The 23,895-nt window shown below is 40.0% G+C and overlaps 1 protein-coding gene across 1 annotated transcript in view; it reads right to left on the bottom strand.

Annotated features, from left to right (window-relative positions):
- PIEZO2 (piezo type mechanosensitive ion channel component 2) overlaps positions 1-23,895 on the bottom strand; it is a 398,577-nt gene that overhangs the window by 98,277 nt on the left and 276,405 nt on the right. Inside the window, exons 13-23 of the mRNA XM_056521559.1 lie at positions 23,417-23,650; positions 22,221-22,335; positions 20,768-20,976; positions 19,417-19,565; positions 16,794-16,967; positions 12,117-12,158; positions 7,019-7,051; positions 6,479-6,708; positions 5,802-5,962; positions 3,447-3,623; positions 1,904-2,032 (exon numbers count right to left, since the gene is read on the bottom strand). Coding sequence (XP_056377534.1) covers positions 1,904-2,032; positions 3,447-3,623; positions 5,802-5,962; positions 6,479-6,708; positions 7,019-7,051; positions 12,117-12,158; positions 16,794-16,967; positions 19,417-19,565; positions 20,768-20,976; positions 22,221-22,335; positions 23,417-23,650 — 1,653 coding nt within the window. The remainder of the gene's footprint in view (positions 1-1,903; positions 2,033-3,446; positions 3,624-5,801; positions 5,963-6,478; positions 6,709-7,018; positions 7,052-12,116; positions 12,159-16,793; positions 16,968-19,416; positions 19,566-20,767; positions 20,977-22,220; positions 22,336-23,416; positions 23,651-23,895) is intronic.

Below are 23,895 nucleotides of genomic sequence, written 5' to 3'. Positions count from 1 at the left end.
GACACTTCGAATTTCCGAGAAGAAGGAGTGTACAGAGGCAGTGACGGGGTCATCGCGGTCCCAGAGCGGTGTGGCCCATGACAGGGCTTTTCCAGACAGAAGGCTGACTACGAAAGCCACCTTAGACCTTTCAGTAGGAAACTGATCCGACATCATCTCCAAGTGCAGGGAACATTGCGAAAGAAAGCCACGGCAAAACTTAGAGTCCCCATTAAATTTGTCCGGCAAGGACAGGCGGAGGCTAGGAGTGGCCACTCGCTGCGGAAGAGGTGCAGGAGCTGGCGGAGGAGATGGTTGCTGCTGCTGTAGCTGAGACTGAATCTGCTGTAGCTGCGACTGGAGTTGCTGAGTCATGGTGGTCAAGTACGACAGCTGGTGGTCTTGTTGGGCAATCTGTTGGGCTTGCTGGGCGATCTGTCGGGCTTGCTGGGCGACCAGTGTGGGAAGGTCGGCGACAACTGGCAGAGGAACTTCAGCGGAATCCATGGCCGGATCTACTGTCACGATGCCGGCTGGCAGGAGGTGGATCCTCTGTGCCAGAGAGGGATTGGCGTGGACCGTGCTAGTGGACCGGTTCTAAGTCACTACTGGTTTTCACCAGAGCCCGCCGCAAAGCGGGATGGTCTTGCTGCGGCGGTAGTGACCAGGTCGTATCCACTAGCAACGGCTCAACCTCTCTGGCTGCTGAAGATAGGCGCGGTACAAGGGAGTAGACAGAAGCAAGGTCGGACGTAGCAGAAGGTCGGGGCAGGCAGCAAGGTTCGTAGTCAGGGTGGATAGCAGAAGTTCTGGTACACAGGCTTTGGACACACAAAACGCTTTCACTAGGCACAAGGGCAACAAGATCCGGCAAGGGAGTGCATGGGAGGAGGTCAGATATAGTCAGGGACCAGGTGGAAGCCAATTAAGCTAATTGGGCCAGGCACCAATCATTGGTGCACTGGCCCTTTAAGTCTCAGGGAGCTGGCGCGCGCGCGCCCTAGAGAGCGGAGCCGCGCGCGCCAGCACATGACAGCAGGGGACGGGAACGGGTAAGTGACCTGGGATGCGATTCGCGAGCGGGCGCGTCCCGCTGTGCGAATCGCATCCCCGACGGCCATGACAGTGCAGCGCTCCCGGTCAGCGGGACCGACCGGGGCGCTGCGGAGAGAGAGACGCCGTACGCGCTCCGGGGAGGAGCGGGGACCCGGAGCGCTAGGCGTAACAAGGGTCATATGACACATCATACTTATTGGGAATTTCACAAGAAAAACAATGTGCTTGGTTTTAACGTAACTTTATTCTTTCATGAGTTATTTACAAGTTTCTGACCACTTATAAAATGTGTTCAATGTGCTGCCCATTTTGTTGGATTGTCAATACAACCCTCTTCTCCCACTCTTCACACACTGATAGCAACACTGCAGGAGAAATGCTAGGCACAGGCTTCCAGTATCCGTAGTTTCAGGTGCTGCACATCTCGTATCTTCACAGCATAGACAATTGCCTTCAGATGACCCAAAGAAAAAAGTCTAAGGGGGTCAGAACTTGGAGCATCATGTCACTTTCCAGAAGCCACTGCTGTCTTAAAGCAGCGGTGGCAATAAAAATAAATAAATAAATAAAACAGCCAGAGACCCGCGGCTATAGGCCTGAGACCCGAGGCTACAGCCCTGTTAGCCCCCCCCCCCCCCCCCCAGCAAGGCCCCTGCACATTACATTATACACCACATACACATTAAATTGACAGCAGATCCTGCCTAAATCTTCAGATTTGGTTAGCTTTATCTTTATGGATAGCATCCCAGTAACTGGATTTTATACAAGCTGTTGTTGTTGTTTAAATTTCTCCATATCTTGCTATGCCATAACAATATATCACTAAGTAACTGATTTGAATATGCATAAAAGAAATACAAATTACCCGTAAGTAGGAAAGAAGGGGCACAGACTTTTTCAATCCCACCCATCCAGATGGATCGATTGGACCACTATAGAGGAGTGATTTCTGAAAGTCTTCTTCCCTTATAAAATTTGTCTGATTGAGAAAAGGCTAAATATAAAGACAAAAGGTACATGTTATATAACAGACTAATATTCTAATATACAGTATACTGTAGAGGACCGATAACTATTAAACAATATGATTTTCATTATATTGTCCAATGTTTATGCACAAACTACAATACACAGGGTAAATACATTTGCAAAATTTGTTGTTGACAGATTGTGAAACCAAATAAAACAAAACTTTAAAATAAGTAGCAGAGAAGAGGGGTTGTCAGGCACTGCTAATGCCTCTGTTATAGTAGCCATGTGAATCTCTACCGCTAGTTGTGGACAGCTGCTGTGGATTGCTGAGGAGCTGCTGATTCCAAGCAGGAACAAATGTATGTCAAATGGACAAGTATGAAGAAAGAAAGCGGGAAACACACTCAACAAGCCAGAGAATCCAAAATAGATGACTTTATTCCAAATCATACTGTAGATGGTGCAGCATACAGAGAAACATGAGTTCCAATTGCCGGGAGGGAGAATGGCCGCTCTCAAGATGCGATGGCACACCACTGAATGGAGACTAGTTCAGTGATGTGCCCCCGCGTCCGTGGGGCAGCCGCTCTCCCTCCCCGCAATTGGAACTCACGTTTCTCTGTATGCTGCACCATCTATGATTTGGAATAAAGTCATCTTTTTTGGATTCTATGGCTTGGTGAGTATGTTTCCTGCTTTCTTTCTTCATACTTGTCTATTAAACAGAACTGGGTGGGGAGTGATTTTGCATAAAAGGTGGTGTTTCTTAAAGGGGTATTCCAGGCAAAAACTTTTTATATATATCAACTGGCTCCAGAAAGTTAAACAGATTTGTAAATTACTTCTATTTAAAAATCTTAATCCTTCCAATAGTTATTAGCTTCTGAAGTTTTCTGTCTAACTGCTCTGTGATGATGTAACGTCCCGGGAACTGTGCATGATGGGAAAATTTCCCCATAGGAACTGCACAGCTCCCGAGACGTGAGTTATCATTGAGCAGTTAGACAGAAAACAACAACTCAACTTCAGAAGCCAATAACTATTGGAAGGATTAAGATTTTTTAATAGAAGTAATTTACAAATCTGTTTAACTTTCCAGAGCCAGTTGATATATAAAAAAAAGTTTTTACCTGGAATACCCCTTTAAATGCATCACAAAAGCACCACAATTGTACCAAAATTCTGCAAATAAATTCACCAAAAACAAATCCAAATTACTGATAGTGCAAACTAAAATTAGGCTGACTAAGGATGCATTTGTAGAATGTCTAGTTTAAGTATTATATACCTTTTTATTTGTTCCCCCACATTGTCAAGACACTTCAAGATATAAAGCAGACCTAATGTGTTGCATTTCTGTGTGCCTGATCAGTTTTTATATTTGATAGTATTGGGAAAATAATGCTGACCATAGTTGTTTATGTAATATAACTTACCTTGGTACAGTTACTGGAAAAGTTCAGTGGTTCAATGGTTGCAAGTTGATACAACATTTTGCATACAATGATCACACAAGTCCAGATGGTGCAAACACTAGACGCTAATGGACGTAACTGGGAATATGGTAAGGCAAATGCCCAGGCAGCCAAAAACACATAGTTGAGCAATGATACCTGTGTTCAGATAAGAATGATAAACGTTATATTTATTAGGCATTTAATAATACTAATAAAAATGACTTTTATTTATTGCACCCTTAGTATTGCTTCACAACTGTCAAGAATAAAATACTTTCAGAACACTTTTGCACCAGAGGCTTTGACTGACTACTCCGATAGCTTCTGAATACCTGACAGGGCCTCCTGTCAGATGCACTTAAAGAAGACATTTCACCATTGAATCCTTATTTCATTGACAACCAGTTCCAAACAAAAAATAATAATTCTTTGAATATAACTCATGAAAAGTGTTAAAGGGGTTCTCCCTTGCTTATACTGTTTTTTGTTATTATGTTTGTGTGTTATGTGTGTATAAGTATGTGTTTTTTTATGTGTGTTGTGATTATGTATATATGTATTTTCTTACCTTTTGTGAAGATCCGGAAGCTGGCCCCTTTTTCTTCCAGTGGGTTGCTTTGCACCTCGGCCTCCGCCATGTTGTGTTCTGTAAGTGGGATCATCTGACGTCCGAGGCAAATCTTTTCTTCCTGTTTCTTCCGTGGCTCAGCGACAAATCTGCGGCCTCTTCCGGCGCATGCGCAGGTAGTTTTTTTTGTTTTTTTTACCAATAAAGTTTTTTTTGTCTAATTGTCAAACTGTCTGCGCTTGCGCGAAGCTATGCTATTAGCGTAGGCCTAAGGTACGCTACGCTGTTAGCGTAGCACTTGCGTACTCGCGCATGCGCAGACAGTTTGTCGGAAGAGACCGCAGATTCATCGCTGAGCCACGGAAGAAACAGGAAGAAAAGATTTGCCTCGGACGTCAGAAGATAGGAAGGACAGAAACAAGAACACACCCCCGACATCTCACATACCGAACACAACATGGCGGAGGCCGAGGTTACACAGCAAGCCACTGGAAGAAAAAGGGGCCAGCTTCCGGATCTTCACAAAAGGTAAGAAAATACATATATCACAACACACATAAAAAAAACACATACTTATACACACATAACACACAAACATAATAAGAAAAAACTGTATAAACAAGGGAGAACCCCTTTAAAGAAAAAGTCATTTAATACCCCATACCTATTATGCAAATCGGCTGATTACATAGGTTGCTGCTCCTGCAATGCCACTAATATTTTCTCACAAACCCTAGCGTTACAAAATGATTAAATTAAAATAATGCTATGAAATTTAAATGATTATGCTATAATGCTAATTTAACAGCATTGTTTTTAACAATCAGAACCATTTGGTAAAAGTGGCCAATGGTCCCCCTTTTTATTAGAATGAGGGTAGGGGAGGGCTATCTATAAGTTTAATGTGTAAATTTCTGTATATATATATATTCGCAAGTATGCCTGTCTCTATTTGTTTCAGAGTGTATACCTGGCTTGATCACTGTCTATATAAATAAGTCTATTCCTTACCGGACATGAGTGGGTGAGCAGAGGGCAAATTAGGAATACTGCTGTTTTTCAGACAGTAGCCCTCATTTACTATTGCAAACCCAAAATGTTTTGTCGGGTTGTGCGCCAGATTCTGTCGCATTGCGCCCAGAAATTCTGTCTGCGCCAGAATGTGCACCAGAATTGAAAAAACCCCGACTAACTCTCCATTTTGCTAAGAAAACCCAAAAAAGGGGGCATGGCTTCCGGGGAAAGGGGCGTGGTCTCCGAAAAGGGGCGTGTTCCCGACATTTTCACAAAAACCAAACATATTTACTAAGGTTTCCACATAAAATGTGGTGGATTTGAGCTGAGAAAAACCCTGCAAATCAGAGCATGTGTAAAAAAAAGCAAAGTGTAGGGAAAGTGGAAAATGTAGGGAAACCTTAGTAAATACAGTGGAAAATAAATTGTAGGGAATTAAAACCCACAAAGAAACCTACACAACACTCTTAGTAAATGAGGGCCAGTGTGTGCACTGTGTGTGCCGCTTTGGCATAGACTTTAATGGAACACATTATTAGATTAAAACTAATGTTGTTTTTCACACATATTTTATAGACATATTTTTCTAATGATTTCATGAAGTGTGAACCCTGTTTAAAGCTTTAAATATGAATGTAATATGTATAAAAAATCCAACAGTGGAATTCCGGGTGTTTTTTTAAACAGTGTGTGACGCTTTTGCATAGACTATGTTAGAAAACATTATTAAATAAAAAATACAAATGTTATACCTCTCTCAACGTCACCCATATGATGTACGAAGTAACTATTTTTGTTATATGGAGCTCCAGACACCACCAGGCAAAGACTTGTAACTTATAGAAGTATTCCAAAAACTTTAGGAATAGAACTGTCAACCGGTCAATAACAAGATGCCATTTATTTCTGGAATCTGAATGAAAAAAAGCATGTTTTATTAATAATTTAGTTTGTATGTAAACATGTTATTAATCAAACACATTTATGCATTCTAGAACATATGTTATGTGCAAAAACTAGAAAAGAGCGACTATGGAGCTCATTTCTCTTGCTACCATTGGCTCTATGTTCCCATCAATAAGATATAAAATACATTTCTCTACTCTAGTTGGCGCTTCTTGTGTACTTATTATTTGGATTAACATTTTCTATTTTAGAAATTAAAGTGGATCTATCAGCAGCTCAATAGGAGTAAAACTGAGCCTTTGGCTAGAACGATGTTTTCGTGCTTCGGGGGTGGGCCACGCCCCTTGTAATGTCACGACCATGCCCCCTCAATGCAAGTCTATGGGAGGGGGCGTGACAGCCAACACGCCCCTCCCATAGACTTGCATTGAGGGGGCGTGGTCATGACATCATGAGGGGGCGCGGCTGATCCCTTCAGCGATCCCTCCACGCTGGCCAGTGGAGTACCCCTTTAAGTCAATACCTGATGTTTCCTCCTCTTCCGATTCTTCTTCCTCAGCCTCCTCCTCCTCATCACTTCCACCTCCACCTTTGTCATCTCCTTTCTCCCACTCATCTCCTGAGTCCTGATCATGACCTTTTTGCTGTCCATACACCTCCATCTGCTTTTCCTCCTTCTCTTCCAACATTTCAGACTCTGTAGTTAAGTTCATCATTGTTAAGTCAGGTAAACTTCCGTCTGGGTGTACCAATCTGTGGGTTATATGCCAGGTGTTAGTTGCCAACTTTCCAAGCATCTTGAGAGAAACAATCTTGGCCAAACAAAAAACACACACTGGGGAATTAGAGAATATACATTTATATGTAGGCATTCCTGTTATTGAAGAAAAACAAGGCTATGGTTTATATGTGGATGGTGTTTATTTGCAATGTTGGACTCGGAGTGGTTGTAGACACTTAAACTTGATATTTTCCCCACTGAAGAAAATAGTCAGAGTTTAAGAGACAGAAGCATGAAATGACAGCGGTAAATTGGCGCATTTCATGGCTTCATAGCACTTACTCATTTTGGTGAATTGGGATTTTTTTCTTGATGCTGCTCAAGAGCAATTAAAACAGAAAGAGAAAAGGAATATGAGAATTGAAGAAGTAAAGGGATGCTCCTTAGAAAGATAATACATGCAGCATGACAATATTAAGTGATGCCTTCTGTCAGAATAACTAGAAGTAGAGCATGCATCTTGCGTGTGCCCATGCTGTACATTTATATTATATTTATCAGTATAATACTATTGTTACAAGCTGGGTATGGTGGTGCAGCATTGCCTGTACTTGTGCCCTTATTCCACCAGACATTCTACAGTATGTGAATGCTGAGTTTATATATCACATTGTTAAATACCGTTGAGTCTGTACTTCATGCATGATGACAATACCAGAATTGTTGAATATTTTCCTATTATCATATTTATAATGTTTTATGTGAATTTAGCTGATATACTCTACTTAGCAAACAGCTCTATATCAGCTCACGTGAACCGTTGATATTACGGAGATAAAGAAGCACTCCAGTGATTTTTCTTTTTTGCCCAATAAACCCCAATCTGGTAGTGTAATAAAATCACTATGGGGGAGATTTATCAAAACCTGTGCAGAGGAAAAGTTGCCCAGTTGCCCATAGCAACCAATCAGATAGCTTCTTTCAGTTTTAACAAGGCCTCTGCAAAATGAAAGAAGCGATCTGATTGGTTGCTATGGGCAACTGGGCATTTTTTCCTCTGCACAGGTTTTGATAAATATCCCCCTATATTATTCCCAACATCACTTTAGTCTTTCTGCTTACTGTGGCATAGAAAGATATTGGGGGAGATTTATCAAAACCTGTGCAGAGGAAGAGTGGTGCAGTTGCCCATAGCAACCAATCAGATTGCTTATTTCATTTTCCACAGGCCTCTTTAGAGGCCTGTGGAAAATGAAAGAAGCAATCTGATTGGTTGCTATGGGCAACTGCACCACTCTTCCTCTGCACAGGTTTTGATAAATCTCCCCCATTGTTCTTTGTTGCCAATGAGTCGCCTTCCCCTCTCAGCCATAACTACCACCATAACTACACCCCTTTGTCAACAGAACAGCTAAGGGCAAAACCCTTACAGATACAGAAATTTGTACAAAACTGAGGGGGTCACCACTGAATCACATTACCAAAATACACTGAAACATTGCACAGAATTTTGGGAAGAAAGGACTAGGGATGTTAAAGGGGTATTACAGGATTTATTATTCTTTAACCTTCGAGCCCCTAATGGCAAGTTCTATTATTGTGCAGCATGCTTCTATTTCTGCTGTGCTGTGCTTTGTCACTTTTTAAAGGGGTACTCCTCTGGAAAACATTTTCTTTTTAAATCAACTGGTACCAACAGATTTGTGAATTACTTCAATTTAAAAATATGAATCCTTCCAGTACTTTTCAGCTGCTGTATGATCCACACAAAGTTCTTTTCTTTTTGAATGTCATTTCTCTCTGACCCCAGTGCTCTTTGCTGACACCTCTGTCCATTTATGGAACTGTCCTGAGTAGGAGCAAATCCCCATAGCAAACCTATACTGCTCCGGACAGTTCCAAAAATGGACAGAGGTGTCAGCAGAAAGCACTGTAGTCAGACAGAAAGAAATTAAAAAAGAAAATAACTTCCTGTGGAGCATATAGGAAGTACTGAAAGAATTAAGGTTTTTAAATAGAAGTCATTTACAAATCTGTTTAACTTTCTGGTACCTGGTGATTTAAAAAAAAAAAAAAAAAAAGTACCCCTTTAATGCAGGGGACCCACACTTAGAAGTGGAAAGTCCAAATCTTTTATTTTACTGTTGTCTCTGACCTTTCCCAGAACTCCTTGTGGCCAAAGACATTATGTAATAAGACACATGGTCTCCAGGAGGGGGGCATGGCTATGCTGCAGTGGGTGCATGGCAGGATGGAAGGCATTTACTGAAGTAATGCTTTTCACCCACCCACTCCAGTATAGCCATGCCCCCTGGAGACCAACCAACTTTTTTTCTCGGTTTATGCGCTTAAATTTTTGTCGCACCATCCATGCGACTAATTCTGAGCCCAAATTTTACACCGCACAACCTACACTTTTGAAAACACTTGGAATGTTTTTTTATTACAAGAAAATGGGTGTGGTTAACAAAAAATGGGCGTGTTCCCCACGCTTGAGTCTGGCTCACAGAATAACCAACAGCCAAGAGGATGTGTAAAAACTACCAGAAGCGAGTGATTTTGGCAAAGGCACAGCTTAACGTGGTGGGGAGTGGTTAAACTATTTTCTTTTTCTTCTTTTTTTTTCATTGTTTTACAGTTCTACACAAGGATTTTTAGAATATGCAATACATTTTAAACTTTAAAATATGCCTTTAAAGGGGTATTCCAGGAAAAAACTTTTTTTATATATCAACTGGTTCCAGAAATTTAAACAGATTTGTAAATTACTTCTATAAAAAAATCTTAATCCTTTCAGTACTTATGAGCTTCTGAAGTTAAGGTTGTTCTTTTCTGTCTAAGTTATCTCTGATGACACGTGTCTCGAGAAACGCCCAGTTTAGAAGCAAATTCCCATAGCAAACCTCTTCTAAACTGGGCGGTTCCCGAGACACGTGTCATCAGAGATTACTTAGACAGAAAAGAACAACCTAAACTTCAGAAGCTCATAAGTACTGAAAGGATTAAGATTTTTTAATAGAAGTAATTTACAAATCTGTTTAACATTCTGGAGCCAGTTGATATATAAAAAAAAGTTTTTTTCCTGGATAACCCCTTTAAATTTTTATATATATATATATATATATATATATATATATATATATATTTTTTTTTTATTTTTTATTTTTTATTTTTTATTTTTTTTGGGGGGGGGGGGGGGGGTGTTTTTAAACTCCTATATTAGATGGTCTAAATCCATAAAAAAAAAATTGTTCTATTCTGTTGCTTAATTCCCTTTAAATCTTATGTTTTGCTTGTTTGGTTTGGCACATGTTATTGATGATTTGTATTCTATACACATATTATTTATTTTTTTTTCTTTCAACTCGGAGTATGTGCAACACATTTTCCCATGTGACACAAAAAAACATGCGACAGAAAATGAACCGACACGTTAGACAAATTAGCAAATCAGCTCCCAGAAAAAAGAGGAGTGAAATCTAAAACACTCTAGAAAGAACAGTCAGATTTTAGTAAATCAGGGCCATTGTCTTTAGCCGCATGGAAGGCTTGGAAAAGTCAGAAACAACAGTAAAATAAAAAGACTTGCAGTTTTGCACTACAGCACTACTGGGTGTGGGTCCTGTGCATTCAAATTGAATAAAACGTTGCAAGGAGGTAATAGAAGCATAATAAACAGTATTATAGCTTGGCAACACAGGCTCAAAGGCTGAAGAAAAAGAAATCCTGGAAGACCCCTATAAGGACAAGTAAGATGCACAGCTATATTAATAGGCATAAGTGCTGTCTATACATGATATAATAATTTTCACCGGAGTGCTTCTTTAAGTATACAAAAAAGCAACGTGAAAGTTGTCAAAGCAGAAATGAGTGAAAAAAGCATCATGAATGAATTAGGTATTTGTTACTAAACATTTCTTTATCGCTGCTAAGAATGAAAGGCCTTGTAAAAAGGAAATCAATTGCAGTGCCCCAGATGAAGCCTTTGTCAAAACTGGCAGGAATTCTGGTAAAATCAGTCAGCATATAACTTCAATTGTTCCCTATGGGGAGAAGTGTTCTTACAGCTATCAAAATATTTCCCTCACATTTTTGTCATAGTCGTAGGATCATTTCCAGGATCCATAAAGGCCAAGCCTAACTTTCTCCTTTATACTGTACTTCTCTTTAGCAACCCCTTTTAGCTTTGGCCCATAAACACATCAGAAACTGTACTAAACTGCCCTGCATAAATCTGTCCAGATGCTTGGTTGTATTTGCTTGTAGAACTGTTTTATATGTTTAGAGAACAAATCCACCTTACTCCACGAATAAACAGTATGTGCATGTTTTACCATTTTTACATGACATGTTTATATATTTGAAGTTAATAAGAAAAAATACCTATATTAGGTTCTGTTCACATATGTTCTGGAGACTTTGGATATCTATTGCAGATTTCTTCATATTAGATGAGAAGAATAGTGCAGCATACAGCGCTAGTCTTCATGTCACACATTACAGATACTATGATGGAACCCAAAAGGCGTAACTTGTAGCTTCTGGGCCCAGAAGCAAAATCGTCAACAGAGCCCCATGTGCCATTTATAATACTGGTCTCTTATGGGGCAGATGTACTTTGGGGCCCCCTTAGACAATTGGGCCATGGTGCAACTGCTACCTCTCCACCCCCTATAATTACGCCCCTGATGGAACCTAATGGACCCCATTATAAGTTCATTGGGTTCCATTTTGTAGCTGGATGAGGAAAAGGGAATTCACAATTCACAGATACATATCAAAGAGAATATATATTTTCTTGTACACTTACAGATAACACCTGGATGTAACAAATATCAAATTACAGTGGGGGCGCTACCCCATGTATATCTACCATAAAAGTGTCACTGATGCCAATTGTCATCTATTATACAATATTTACACATACGGACAAAAAATCATGGGGAGAATTTATGTATGATGCACCCGATTTATCTAAATGGACCCGCCTCTAGAAAAATCTAGAGTATTTGTGGCTTTGAAATCTAGGCCAGCTGGTGTACATGTCTGCTATATTTTATTTTACTGATGTAAATTATAGTAGCAAGAAAAGACATGAATTAGCAAGACATGGGAGCTCCACCTCCTTTCCCAAAAAGCCCTGTCCACTTTACAAAAAGTGGTGGGCATAGTGTAACGGGAAAAAAGTTGCAAATGTTTTCTCAAACAAGTAGTGTACCCAAATGTACAACTTTTAATGGTAAAAACTAGCATGTTTACATTTATAACCCTCCCTCTTGCCCAAAAAGGTAAAAACCAGTACTAGCTTCAAAGATCACTGTATATATTACATCCTAAAAATATCAAATCCATCGTAGATTGGATTTTCAACCACATGCACTTTTGTCTGTAGTATCCCTTGTAGCATTTGGTGATAGTTTGATGGCATTTGAGTACCTACCTATTTATTATTAGGTAAACACGACCATTAACTTTGGCATGGCTACGAGTTGGAGATGGAAGCGCGAGAATGCATGCAATGGAAATATGAGTTAAGAGAGAGAAGGAAAGCTGTTAAATAAGATGAAACAGAACATGGCGAGATGTATGGCACAGTGGTACTTAGAAAAGCAACAGAGATGAATACAGTAGTTTAACTATGTACATGAATGCATGAACATTAAAAGATTATAAAGCGAGTAATGGCTGTAAGTATAGGAACAGGAATATTGTAGTAGCGCACCACTATTTATCATTGATCAGCCATACAGATTAAGGTATTGCAGTCATAACGAGAAATATTTTTATAATGTATAATAAAGAAAACATATGCTTTAACATATTACACAGAGCTGTACAGAAACATCCACTTCCATGTGATGCTTTTATGTATGTATGCGGCAGAGAGACAGTAAATGAACGCAGCACTCACCCCAGTTTCTTGTGTGATATCGGGGGTTTATTGGACTTTAAATCTTGGTGCAGAACATCAGGTACTAGGAGAAAATTACAAACAAGGGCTCCCTCGGTCCCAAAGGGACCGAGGGAGCCCTTGTTTGTTATTTTCTCCTAGTACCTGATGTTCTGCACCGAGATGTAAATATACCATCTATATCGCAAAAGATACCAGGGTGAGTGCTGCGTCCATTTACTGTCTCTCTGCAGCATATTTCTAACTGCCTTTCCGTACGCTTGAGCACCCCAAGGAAGCAACTACACAAGGACTGCGCTACTAAAATATTGACGCATGCCCCAGTACTTGTCCCTGGTACCAAGTTATTCTGCCTATGCTTTCATGTATGTATGACTAAATACCTAGTAATTCTATATTGCTGTAGAGACACTTAAGAAAGCAGTAAAAAAAGGGCCATCAGACAGTCAGTACAAGGAAGTAGAAAAAAACAAAGCAAGGAGCGCTCCATAGTGCAATAATCCTTGGGTGGGTAAATAGAGTAACACTGGAAGCGCTTACCCGCTAAGTTGTGCAAATTACAGGCACAACACTGGTGTAGGCATATGAATATCCAACTGCAGCCGATCCCTCCACCATAAAGGTGTGACATAAACTTCAACAACTTCACCACTGCAAAGGGATTCTATCCAGGCGCAAAAGAACATCAGAGGTAGAAGGTAGAAATAATCTTGGACACGGTTTATTCAGAACAACGCGTTTCAACTCCAGGACTGGTGTCTTCTTCAGGTTCATAAAAAAGCATGTATTCTCTATCATTTCATTTAAACCATCCAGGCTCAAAGATTTCAATTTAAATATCCAATACGATTCCTTGTTAATCAGTTGTCGAAATCGATCTCTTTTTATCAGGGGGAATGGTATCTATAAACCATTCCGACAACTGATTAACAAGGAATCGTCTGGGATATTTAAATTGAAATCTTTGAGCCTGGATGGTTTAAATGAAACCATAGAGAATGCATGCTTTTTTATGACCCTGAAGAAGACACCAGTCCTGGAGTTGAAACGCGTTGTTCTGAATAAACCATGTCCAAGATCATTTCTACCTTCTACCTCTGATGTTCTTTTGCACCTGGATAGAATCCCTTTGGAATGGTGAAGTTGTTGAAGTGCAAGGAAGAAAACACTGGGAGTAATATATTATATGAAGAAAATAAAGAAAGGTAGCTTCCTTCCAAGTATTTCATTTGCTTCCACAGGTATGTACAGATATAACAGAGCTGTCATCTTATTCACTCTCTAGTGCCCCATAACTCACTGAATAAAAGTAACTTGTCAGGTTGACTTTTAGTTCTATGGAACTCCACAGATTACACAAAGTTATTACATAACAATTAGAGATGAGCGAACTAACAGTAAATTCGATTCGTCATGAACTTCTCGGCTTGGCAGTTGATGACTTATCCTGCGTAAATTAGTTCAGCCTTCAGGTGCTCCGGTGGGCTGGAAAAGGTGGATACATTCCTAGGAAATCTCCTAGGACTGTATCCACCTTTTCCAGCCCACCGGAGCACCTGAAAGCTGAACTAATTTATGCAGGAAAAGTCATCAACTGCCGAGCCGAGAAGTTCGTGACGAATCGAATTTACTGTAAGTTCGCTCATCTCTAATAACAATGTATCAAATGGCCTTGGTATACTCATCTGTGCTCCATATGTAAGTGTTCTTTGATCATCTGGACATTCTCATGAAGTTCTAATAACATTGTCATCTTATTAGAGACAACCCCTCTGGGCTTTGGACAGGTAAAGTCTGGCCGGTCGGTCAAATTAATGGCCATCCTTGTAATACATTAAGGCCTGAGTCTGCCAAAGCAGGAGAAGCTCTTACAGAATAGTTCCTTGTATGGGCATCCAGAAGGAGGTCTTTAGTGGAGGACCCTCTCTATCATGCCTATATTCCTTAAAGGGGTACTCCACTGGAAAACATTTATTTTTTATTTATTTTTTTATATCAACTGGTGCCAGAAAGTTAAACAGTTTTGTAAATTACTTCTATTTAAAAATCTTAATCCTTCCATTACTTATCAGCTGCTATATGCTCCACAGGAAGTTCTTTTCTTTCCGTATTTCCTTTCTGTCTGACCACAGTGCTCTCTACTGACACTTCTGTCCATTTTAGGAACTGCCCAGAGTAGGAGCAAATCCCCATATCAAACCTTTCCTGCTCTGGACAGTTCCTAAAATGGACAGATGTATCAGCAGATAGCACTGTGAGGAAATTCAGAAAGAAAAGAACTTAATGTGGAGCATATAGCAGCTGATAAGTACTGGAAGGATTAATATTTTTAAATAGAAGAAATTTCCAAAGCTGTTTAACTTTCTGGCACCAGTTGATTAAATTTTTTTTTTTCCAGGGGAGTACCCCTTTAACAGGCCACATGAACAGGTGTTGTCATAATGCGACAAACCCTATAAGTGTAATAATGTAAAAGTGTTTTTTTTATATATAGGAATAGACAATTACTTCCTTTCCCTTAGTTGTTTACTCCAACCGTTTATTAATTACATTAAAGAACTTCCTGTTGACATATAATATCCAGGGGTCAGCATTCTCCACGTAAACCTTGTCGAATGTAGCTCTGCTTACTCTACCCCTAGGTAGTGATAAATAGGGCCCTGTATTAAAGGGGTATTCTGGGCAAAAACATTTTATCCCCTATCCAAAGGATAGGGGATAAGATGTCTGATCGCGGGAGGCCTGCCGCTGGGATCCCCGCGATCTCCATGTAGCACCCGCATTCTATGCGGGAGCTGTGTCTCCAGTTTTGGAAACCTCCGGGGTTTCCGGGACTGGGGACATGACGTCACGCCATGCCCCCTCCATTCATGTCTATGAAACCTGGAGGTTTCCGAAACTGGAGACGCAGCTCCCGCATAGAATGCGGGTGCTGGAGGGAGATCGCGGGGGGTCCCAGCAGCAGGCCCCCCGCGATCAGACATCTTATCCCCTATCCTTTGGATAAGGGATAAAATGTTTTTGCCCAGAATACCCCTTTAATATGAATATATGTCTGTAGGACAGCATGGGGGCTCAGTGTTATGTCCCGTTCACACTGCCATTGTGCCTCATCGGCAAACGTTCGTCAGGCACTTTTTTTTGTGCCTTAATGGATGTTATTTTTGAAGGGGCATTACGGAAACAACAGGCCCCAACAGATACCATTTACTATTATGGGGTCCGTCGGGTGCTGTTGTTTTCTGACGGGAGTAGCGGGAACAAAAAATTTAGCATGAAATTTAGCTATTCTCTCCGGGTTCTTCCACAGACGTCCCACTTTTTTTTTTTTTTTTTTTTTCAATGGCATTTTTGGCTCTTTATTAAAAATATTATTTAAAGTCAGGGAACTAAATGCATGTAGGCAGGGCTGGATTATGGTTACTGGAGTCCGCAGGACAAAATATATACACACTGTATAGCATCCTAGCAACAATTAAATTCATGTATTGGATAAGCTACAATGACATCAAATTAAATTGTCTGGTGATTTGTGCACTATTTATAATACAATAATTGTAACATCATATTCATAAGTATAAGAAAAAGTAACAAATAGAGGATATAGGCCAGCTCATCACAGGTGGGTCCCATCCACAGCATGGCAGGTGCATAACACCACCCAAGTCCAGAAGCAAATAGAGAAGGTAGCCAGTGTGGATTTTGAAAATGCAGAGTCCCGTTTATTAGGAGAAGAGTCAGAAGACACAAGAAGTGAACACAGATGACGTGTTTCAAGCGTTGCCACCCTAAGTCATGTGACTAAGGGCGGCAACACTTGAAGCACGTAATCCGTGTTCACTTCTTGTGTCTTTTGACTCTTCTCCTAATAAACGAGACTCTGCATTTTCAAAATTCACGCTGGATACCTTCTCTATTTGCTTCAAGGAAACTATTTTTTGTCTTAGACTGGGTTCACTCACTGAAAAATAATAAAGCCAGTAGAATAGGTCTAAAAAGTTTTGGAATGATGGCCATTTTTTACAGTGTGTGAACTGATGGCCACTTTTCCATAGACTTTAGTGGAACACATTATTAGATTAAAAAAAATAAAACTGCGTGAACCCAGCGTTACTGTGCCCCTTAAACTTTTTTACAAAAGCTAAGTATGTTATGTTAAAATTTATACTGTATGTATATTGTTTCTCTTTATTCTTTTTTACCTACCTGTAAATTGTGTTGTCCTGTTTGCTGGTTACAGCCTTAAGGTCTGTGAGCTGCAGAAAATGGTCATGAAAGTAATGTAGGTGTAATATACACACCAACAAAAAAGAGGTTGGGATAAATATACGAGTGAACAGGTCAGTCAAAGTAAAGGTTTCTAAACCAAGATCTGCTAACCTGAAAAATAAAGTAAGGCATCAAGTTAGGACCAGTATATCATGACTAAAGTACCAACAGACACTAAGGGTAAGCCAGACGGAACCAAGCAAAAACATCAACTTAAAGGGGTACTCCAGTGGAAAACTCTTTTTTTCTCTCCAAATCAACTGGTGCCAGAAAGGTAAGCATTCCAGTACTCAGCTGATATATACTACAGAGAAAGTTGTATAGTTCTTTTCTGTCTGACCAGAGTGCTTTCTGCTGACACCTCTGTCCATCTCAGGAACTGTCCAGAGCAGGAACGAATCACCATAGCAAACCTCTCTGGCTCAGGTGTCAGCAGAGAGCACTGTGGTCGGACTGAAAAGAACTGCTCAACTTCCTCTGCAGCAGACAGCAGACATTTTGGCTTATTTGCAATGTCGTTCATGCAACTCTTACTTTTTCTTTATTTTATGTCAGTTTCAGCTCTTAGGCAGTGTTTGCAAAAACTCTTGGGCAACCCTTCAGCAGTTAAATGATATACTGAAACAATGTATTATTATTATTAACATTGATCAACTATTTATTGTATTTCCAAAATGCTTGAAAAATTGAGACTCATTTTGCATTTAAAAGGAGCTTTTTTGATCCTCAAAATACATATTGAGGACTCAAAGACTATGTTCCCACTTAGCTTTTCAGCCATTTTTTGAGACATAAACAGGCCAAAAATGACCTCATTTTCTATGTAAATTGAAGAGGAAAATGTCCCTCAGATAAATTATACAGCCATAATTGCTATGGATTTAAAATTAAGTGCCAGATCTTCTTTTCAGCTGTTTGAAAGAAGCAATCTGAATGGTTGCTATGGGCAACTGCACCACTCTTCCTCTAGAGAGGTTTTGATAAATCTCCCCCAAACATACCAAAAAACTTCTCAATTACAAAGACGGAAACACAGACAAAAAATTGACTAAGTGGCGCTGCTCATGAAGGGACCCGGGCTAGCACAGGACAACATATAGGGGGAGATTTATCAAAACCTGTGCAGAGGAAAACTTGCCCAGTTGCCCATAGCAACCAATCAGATCACTTCTTTCATTTTTATGAAGGCCTGTGAAAAATGAAAGAAGCAATCTGATTGGTTGCTATGGGCAACTGGGTAAGTTTTCCTCTGCACAGGATTTGATAAATCTCCCCCATAGTTTATTTTGTGCAGTTAAGACGACACGTTTTGGCACTGGCTTGTGCATTCCTCAGGTCCACCAAGTGTATTCCCCAGACAGTCCAACGGACTGGGGTACTGGAAAGGAGATCCTGCTTGAGCGCTGTGCTGCCTTGGTCTAAAGCCGTTGTCCTAACTGTACAAAATAAGCCATATGTTGTCCTGTCCTAGCATGGGTCCCTTCTGTCCATTATATGAGCAGCGCCTCTTCGACCATTTTTTGTCTGTGTTTCCACTATTGTTCATCTGCTCCCTCCAGGAGTTTGATTTTGGTCAGAGTGCAGCAGCTACTATAAGCATCGCCAACCCGACTATTGCAACAAAGTTGCACATAACGGTGTGACAACTCAGCAGGTCAATATATAACTTTGGTGTGGTGGAGGGTGCACACCAGTTGATATATGATACCAGGGAACACCCCCTGTTTACATTTTTTTTTCTCCCATTACTCTCGATTACATTTTTGGTTATAGTTTTGCCAAAAAAAACAACAACAGAAAAATAAACCAGAAAATAGATTTTGGAAAAGCTTAAAAAATTGCCTAAATGCAAAACAGGCTAACATTATTTATTTTTGTCTGTAAAATGGCAATTTTTGAAGCCCAAAATGAGCCTCAAAAACATATTTATCCTCAATTTAAAGAAAAGGGATAAGTGTGTCAGATCCCAGGGGGCTCATCAGTCGGCTCCTGCCCTGCACCCCGGCTCTCGTCCAGCAAGGAGTGGGGATTGGCATGCGCCCTCCAATAATCTCTATGGGAAGCACTGTACTTGGATATCTCCGGCCTCACATAGAAATGCATGGAGGTAGCGTGTTGACCACCTGTTCTGGGGTGGTCGACACAGCTCCATGCAGGAGGAGAGCTGTGGCACCGGGTAGGAGATCACGGGGCTATCAGCGGTTGGACCCCCAGAGGATCTGACACTTATCCCCTACACTGTGGATACGGAATACATTTTTCTAACTTGGGTTACCCCTTTAAATGGTTGTTGGAGCTGAGTTATAATACCACATCTAACCTGAAGACAAATGTTGCACTGTTTTTGGAAGACAGCAGCTATGTTTTTTTTGTTTTTGTTTTTTTGTTTAACTATGGATAACCCTTTTAATGTCCCTTCTTCTTGACTACCTCAATATGGAAAACAGCAGTGCTACTGATTCCCTAGTTATTCCTACATGGTATTATTATTTGGACTTTATAAAACAGGTTTTTAAACACATAATATAGTGTACAGGGATAGTAAAAAGGATAGACGTACTTATCTTTATCTAATCCTGTCATGTTCATCCAGAGAGGTGGGAAGGATTTAAACTGGTATGTATAAATTAAGATAAGCACCAACATGGTGTAAACTACCACAGACATCCAGAAATATTTTAAAATCCGTCGCCACCATTCATAATGCACCTAGAACGGAGAATATACACATAACTATGAGAAAGGATGTGAGTACAAAGATATATCAACAGGAGATAGGGAAAAGGGACAGATGTCCTAAACAAATTTGGAACAGAAGCCATACATGAAACTTGTAGAGCTCTTCAGTAGAACAAAGCCACACAAAGTACTGCCATAAGGCTCTATTTGGTGGCACATGTACAATGCTGAGAATAACTCCATACATGCAAGAAGACCGATAAATGCCAAAATTATTTTTTATTGGATTTGTACTGAAACATCAGTATCATACCTTCCTATGAAATAAGAGACATACAGAGGAACAGTAGGGCACTCAAGCACCTTTCTTAGGATTCCGTACAAAACGGAGCCAAAATATAATCATGTGCGTGAGCTCTAATAGCTAGAAGGTGTTAGAAATAAAAGATCTGTTCTGATCATATATGGGATTAATCTGCCTCTACTTATTCCAGGGGCGCTCTAGAGGCGTACTCCGATGCTCTAGCATTCTGAACATTTTGTTCAGAACACTCGGAGCCAGAGGCTGTGATCGTGATGTCATGGCCACGCCCCTTGTGATGTCACACCATGCCCCCTCCATTCATGTTTATGGGAGCGGGTGTGTCACCCGACACGCCCCCTCCCATATATAGAAATGGAGGGGGTGTGGCGTGACATTATGAGGGACAAGGCCATGATGTCACGAACACTGACGCAGGAATCCGGCATTTGTTTAGAACGCCAGGTACTGCGGGAGATCGCGGGGACCCCACCAGCAGGACCCCTGCGATCAGTCATCTTATCCTCTATCTTTTGGATAGGGAATAAGATGTTAAGATGTAGAGTACCCCTTTAACATCAAGAGGGAAAATGTGTTTTCCACACAGGTTTCTGTAAGCAGAGCTGCTGCCTACAGCACAACTCTCTCTATAAGAGGAGGGTAACACACAGCACATCCACAGCATATTTGACACTGTGGATGCACTGCTCACAGTCACAGAGTAACTGCAGAGCGAGCTTCCTGCTGCAACCAGGTCGCTCTGTGTGTTAGCTTGTGGCTGCTGGTGGGAAATCCACCACTACAAGCGGACACACAGAGTTGCAGGGAACTTGCTCTCTGACATTATCTAACTTCCCACCAATTATTATTGTTAGGTGTTTGATAGTATAAACTAGAAGAAAGAAGTCATGTAGTTTCACGTGTATATTACCTGATATAAGGCTACGCAGAACAGGAACAGCATCATGTAGATAATTTTGTACATGACTATTTTCCCCTCAAAACTGACAAAAAAGAACATTCCTCCGCAAACGTAAATCCAATACTTCACAAACATCGCCATCACCAGGTTCCCCAGCACCTTCATAATATCATTTTCATCGTCTTCTTCCTTATCTTCCTCTTTTTGTATTTCTTCTTCTAGAAAAAGTACAAATAAGAGCAAATAAAAATAAACATAATAAATAAAAAATAATGAAAGAATGCCGCAGCAGGATTGCCAATGGTAACTAACAAATACAGCTAAATAAGTAATGCAGCAATGGATCCAGCATCAATAGGACTTCATAGGTGCTAGATTATTGGATTTTCTTTGTTTCATAACCTGAAGAGTTTCCTCACTGGATCACTGTTCAGTTTTCGGCCTTTAAAAAAATCTAATAAATACCCCCTTTAGGGTAATTCCAGGTGTCAGAACTTTTGAATGCAGATCTGAATACAAAAACTTGATGTGTTTTATGTGGATTTTGTAGCTGGTTTATAATGGATCTCACCCCTATAAACAGAAAGTGGTGAAACCAATTGTATATTCACAACATAATGATTAGCTGCAAATCTGCAGGTAAATTTAGTAGCAGAGGAAGCTTGGCGAAACGCGTCGGAGTGTGAGGTGGGGGGACATCCTGGAGCATACCTTGCCCATCTCAGACTGATTGGTATTGTAGATTGTTCTTGTTTATACCTGCATTTTGTAACACTGCTATATGCTGCTATATGCTGTATTGTACTATGCCCTGCATTTTGTAACACTGCTACATGTTGCTATACGCTGTAATGTACTATGCCCTGCACTTTATTTTGCAACCTTTTGTATGCACTAGCCACTTTATCTTAGAAGTAGTGGTTATCTTATTCATATACTTTTTTGCACATAAGGAGTAGTACATTGAGAATATTGAGTACATGAGATCCATATAGTTGATTGATTTTTTTACATCTTTACCATGGGCACAGTGCAATATTGGATGCTCCCCCCATCCAGGATGCTCCCCCCATCTGCTATATTTTTTAACATTGTCTTATGTGTATGTGTATAGGTTTTTAAAGGGAGGATGGGTATATCCATTGTTTGTTATCTGAATTTTTGTTGTATAAATAAAGCATATTTTTTTATGATTATATTTTTGTTATACTTCTTTATTGAATCTGGGCAGATGCTTTTTGTAGGTTAAAAAAATTTAGTAGCAGATCTGACCCATGTGGATTAGGCAAAAGTGCTACCACCCTCAACACTGCCTCCTTAGGCACAGACACTTGGTTGACTTATAGTAAATATGGCCCTGATTGTAGTTCCAAGCTGTAAATAAGTCCAATAAGTCCAAGTTGTATCATTAGATGTTGGATGAACAAAATTCTTCAGAATTTATAAATAACAATTCCTTTACCTTTATCATGGCTTCCAACTTTAATTTCTGATAATGTTGCTTCCTGTGCCTTTAAAATCTTTTGCTCTGTAAGGTGTTGTCTCAGCAAAAGCCAAAAGGTAACATTGAAAAGCATCTATAGCAAATAGATAAAAAAAAGTAATTTTTGACATTTGCTATATATATATATATATATATATATATATATATATATATATATATAATTTTTTTTTTGTTTATTTTTTTTTTTTTGTTTAGTAATGCATTTTAAGACATCCCAATTTCCAAGGATGTCATTCATGGTAGGTAGCATTATCTGCATACACAAATTCATGAAAGTAAGGTAAAGCAGTCTATAAAGTCAGTTTTACATCCCATAAAAAGTGCAAAAGCTTTAGTTCACACAAATATTAATTTTAAACCCACAAAAAACTTAATGGACACAAACTCAGATGTATGAGTAATGAAGAACACGAAGCTGTGAATAATATTAAAACTACATCGTGTGTAACAACAGCGGTCAAGGCTGTCGTGACTTCCTGTAAATAACAGAAGCCATAAGGCTAATGTGCACACAGCGCTGGGCCCGGACTCTGCAGCCAAACATTTATGGCACCACATACACACATACCCTGGAGAATGTATTAAGAACGGCAATGAGGCCCAGGCTTAGGCCCCTTTCACACTGCCGTTGTGCACAGTCCGTTAGGCACTTTTTTTTGTTTTGGGGGCCTTTTTTTTTGTTTTGTTTTTTTGGGGGCCTTAACGGACGTTATTTTTGATGGGACACAACGGGTCCCGACAGATACCATTTTCTATTATAGGGTCCGTCGGGTGCCATTGTTTTCTGATTGGAGTAGTGGGGGGGGGGGGGGAATGTTGTGAAAGAAGTCTGAAAGAAGCCTTAGGTTGTGTTCACACATTCAGGTTTTTAATTGTAATTATTGAATTTGAAGCAAGAATCGGATCTGTACAGAGGTGAAGTCCCAGTCCTTCCTATATAAGTGTCAAGATCTGTTCCTGTCTTTGAATTCCATAATTGACATAAAAAACTGAATGTGTGAACACAACCTTAGGAGAAAACTATTTTAATGTGGTAAGAAGAAAACATTCCACAAGGTGAGTACTGTATAATAATCTAGTTTACATTTAAATTTCATGTTTGCTCTAAAAAATGGCTTTATAGTTAGTTAGAAATGTTTATGTAAACTGTTCACCTTTGATGCAAGTTCCTCTGGGTTCTTACGTTCAAGAAGACCTGAAATGTCTTTAAGTTCCGTAGGCAAATTTATACTCCAAATGTATTGTAATGTTACCAACAAGTTACCATAGATGACCATAAAGGGTGAACTAAGCATGGCATATTTCCTCCTGTCACGGATCATCCAGAGAGCACAAGACCAGATTAGCAGAACAAAGGTTAACCAGCTGTGGTATGTAATACTCCAAGCCTAGTGAGAAAATATTAAAAAAATACATAAATGTAATTGGATCATGAAGCTGATAGAAAATAGGCGCAAGGTGAGTCTAGCATAATGGTTCCTAAACCAACCACTGGAAACAATGGGGGGTATGTCTGAAGGATTTTACACAGTTTTTTTTTACTGTGATTTGTCGCATTTTCTTTATATGTCTCTTTTTGCGACGATCAGTTGCGCCAAAGGATTTAGGACATTATCACTGATTTGAAGGTGTA

Source organism: Hyla sarda, chromosome 5, assembly GCF_029499605.1.
Source record: "Hyla sarda isolate aHylSar1 chromosome 5, aHylSar1.hap1, whole genome shotgun sequence".
Classification (NCBI taxonomy): Eukaryota; Metazoa; Chordata; class Amphibia; order Anura; family Hylidae; genus Hyla; species Hyla sarda.
Note: the sequence above shows the minus strand (reverse complement) of the source record. Positions and strands in the feature narration are given on the sequence as shown.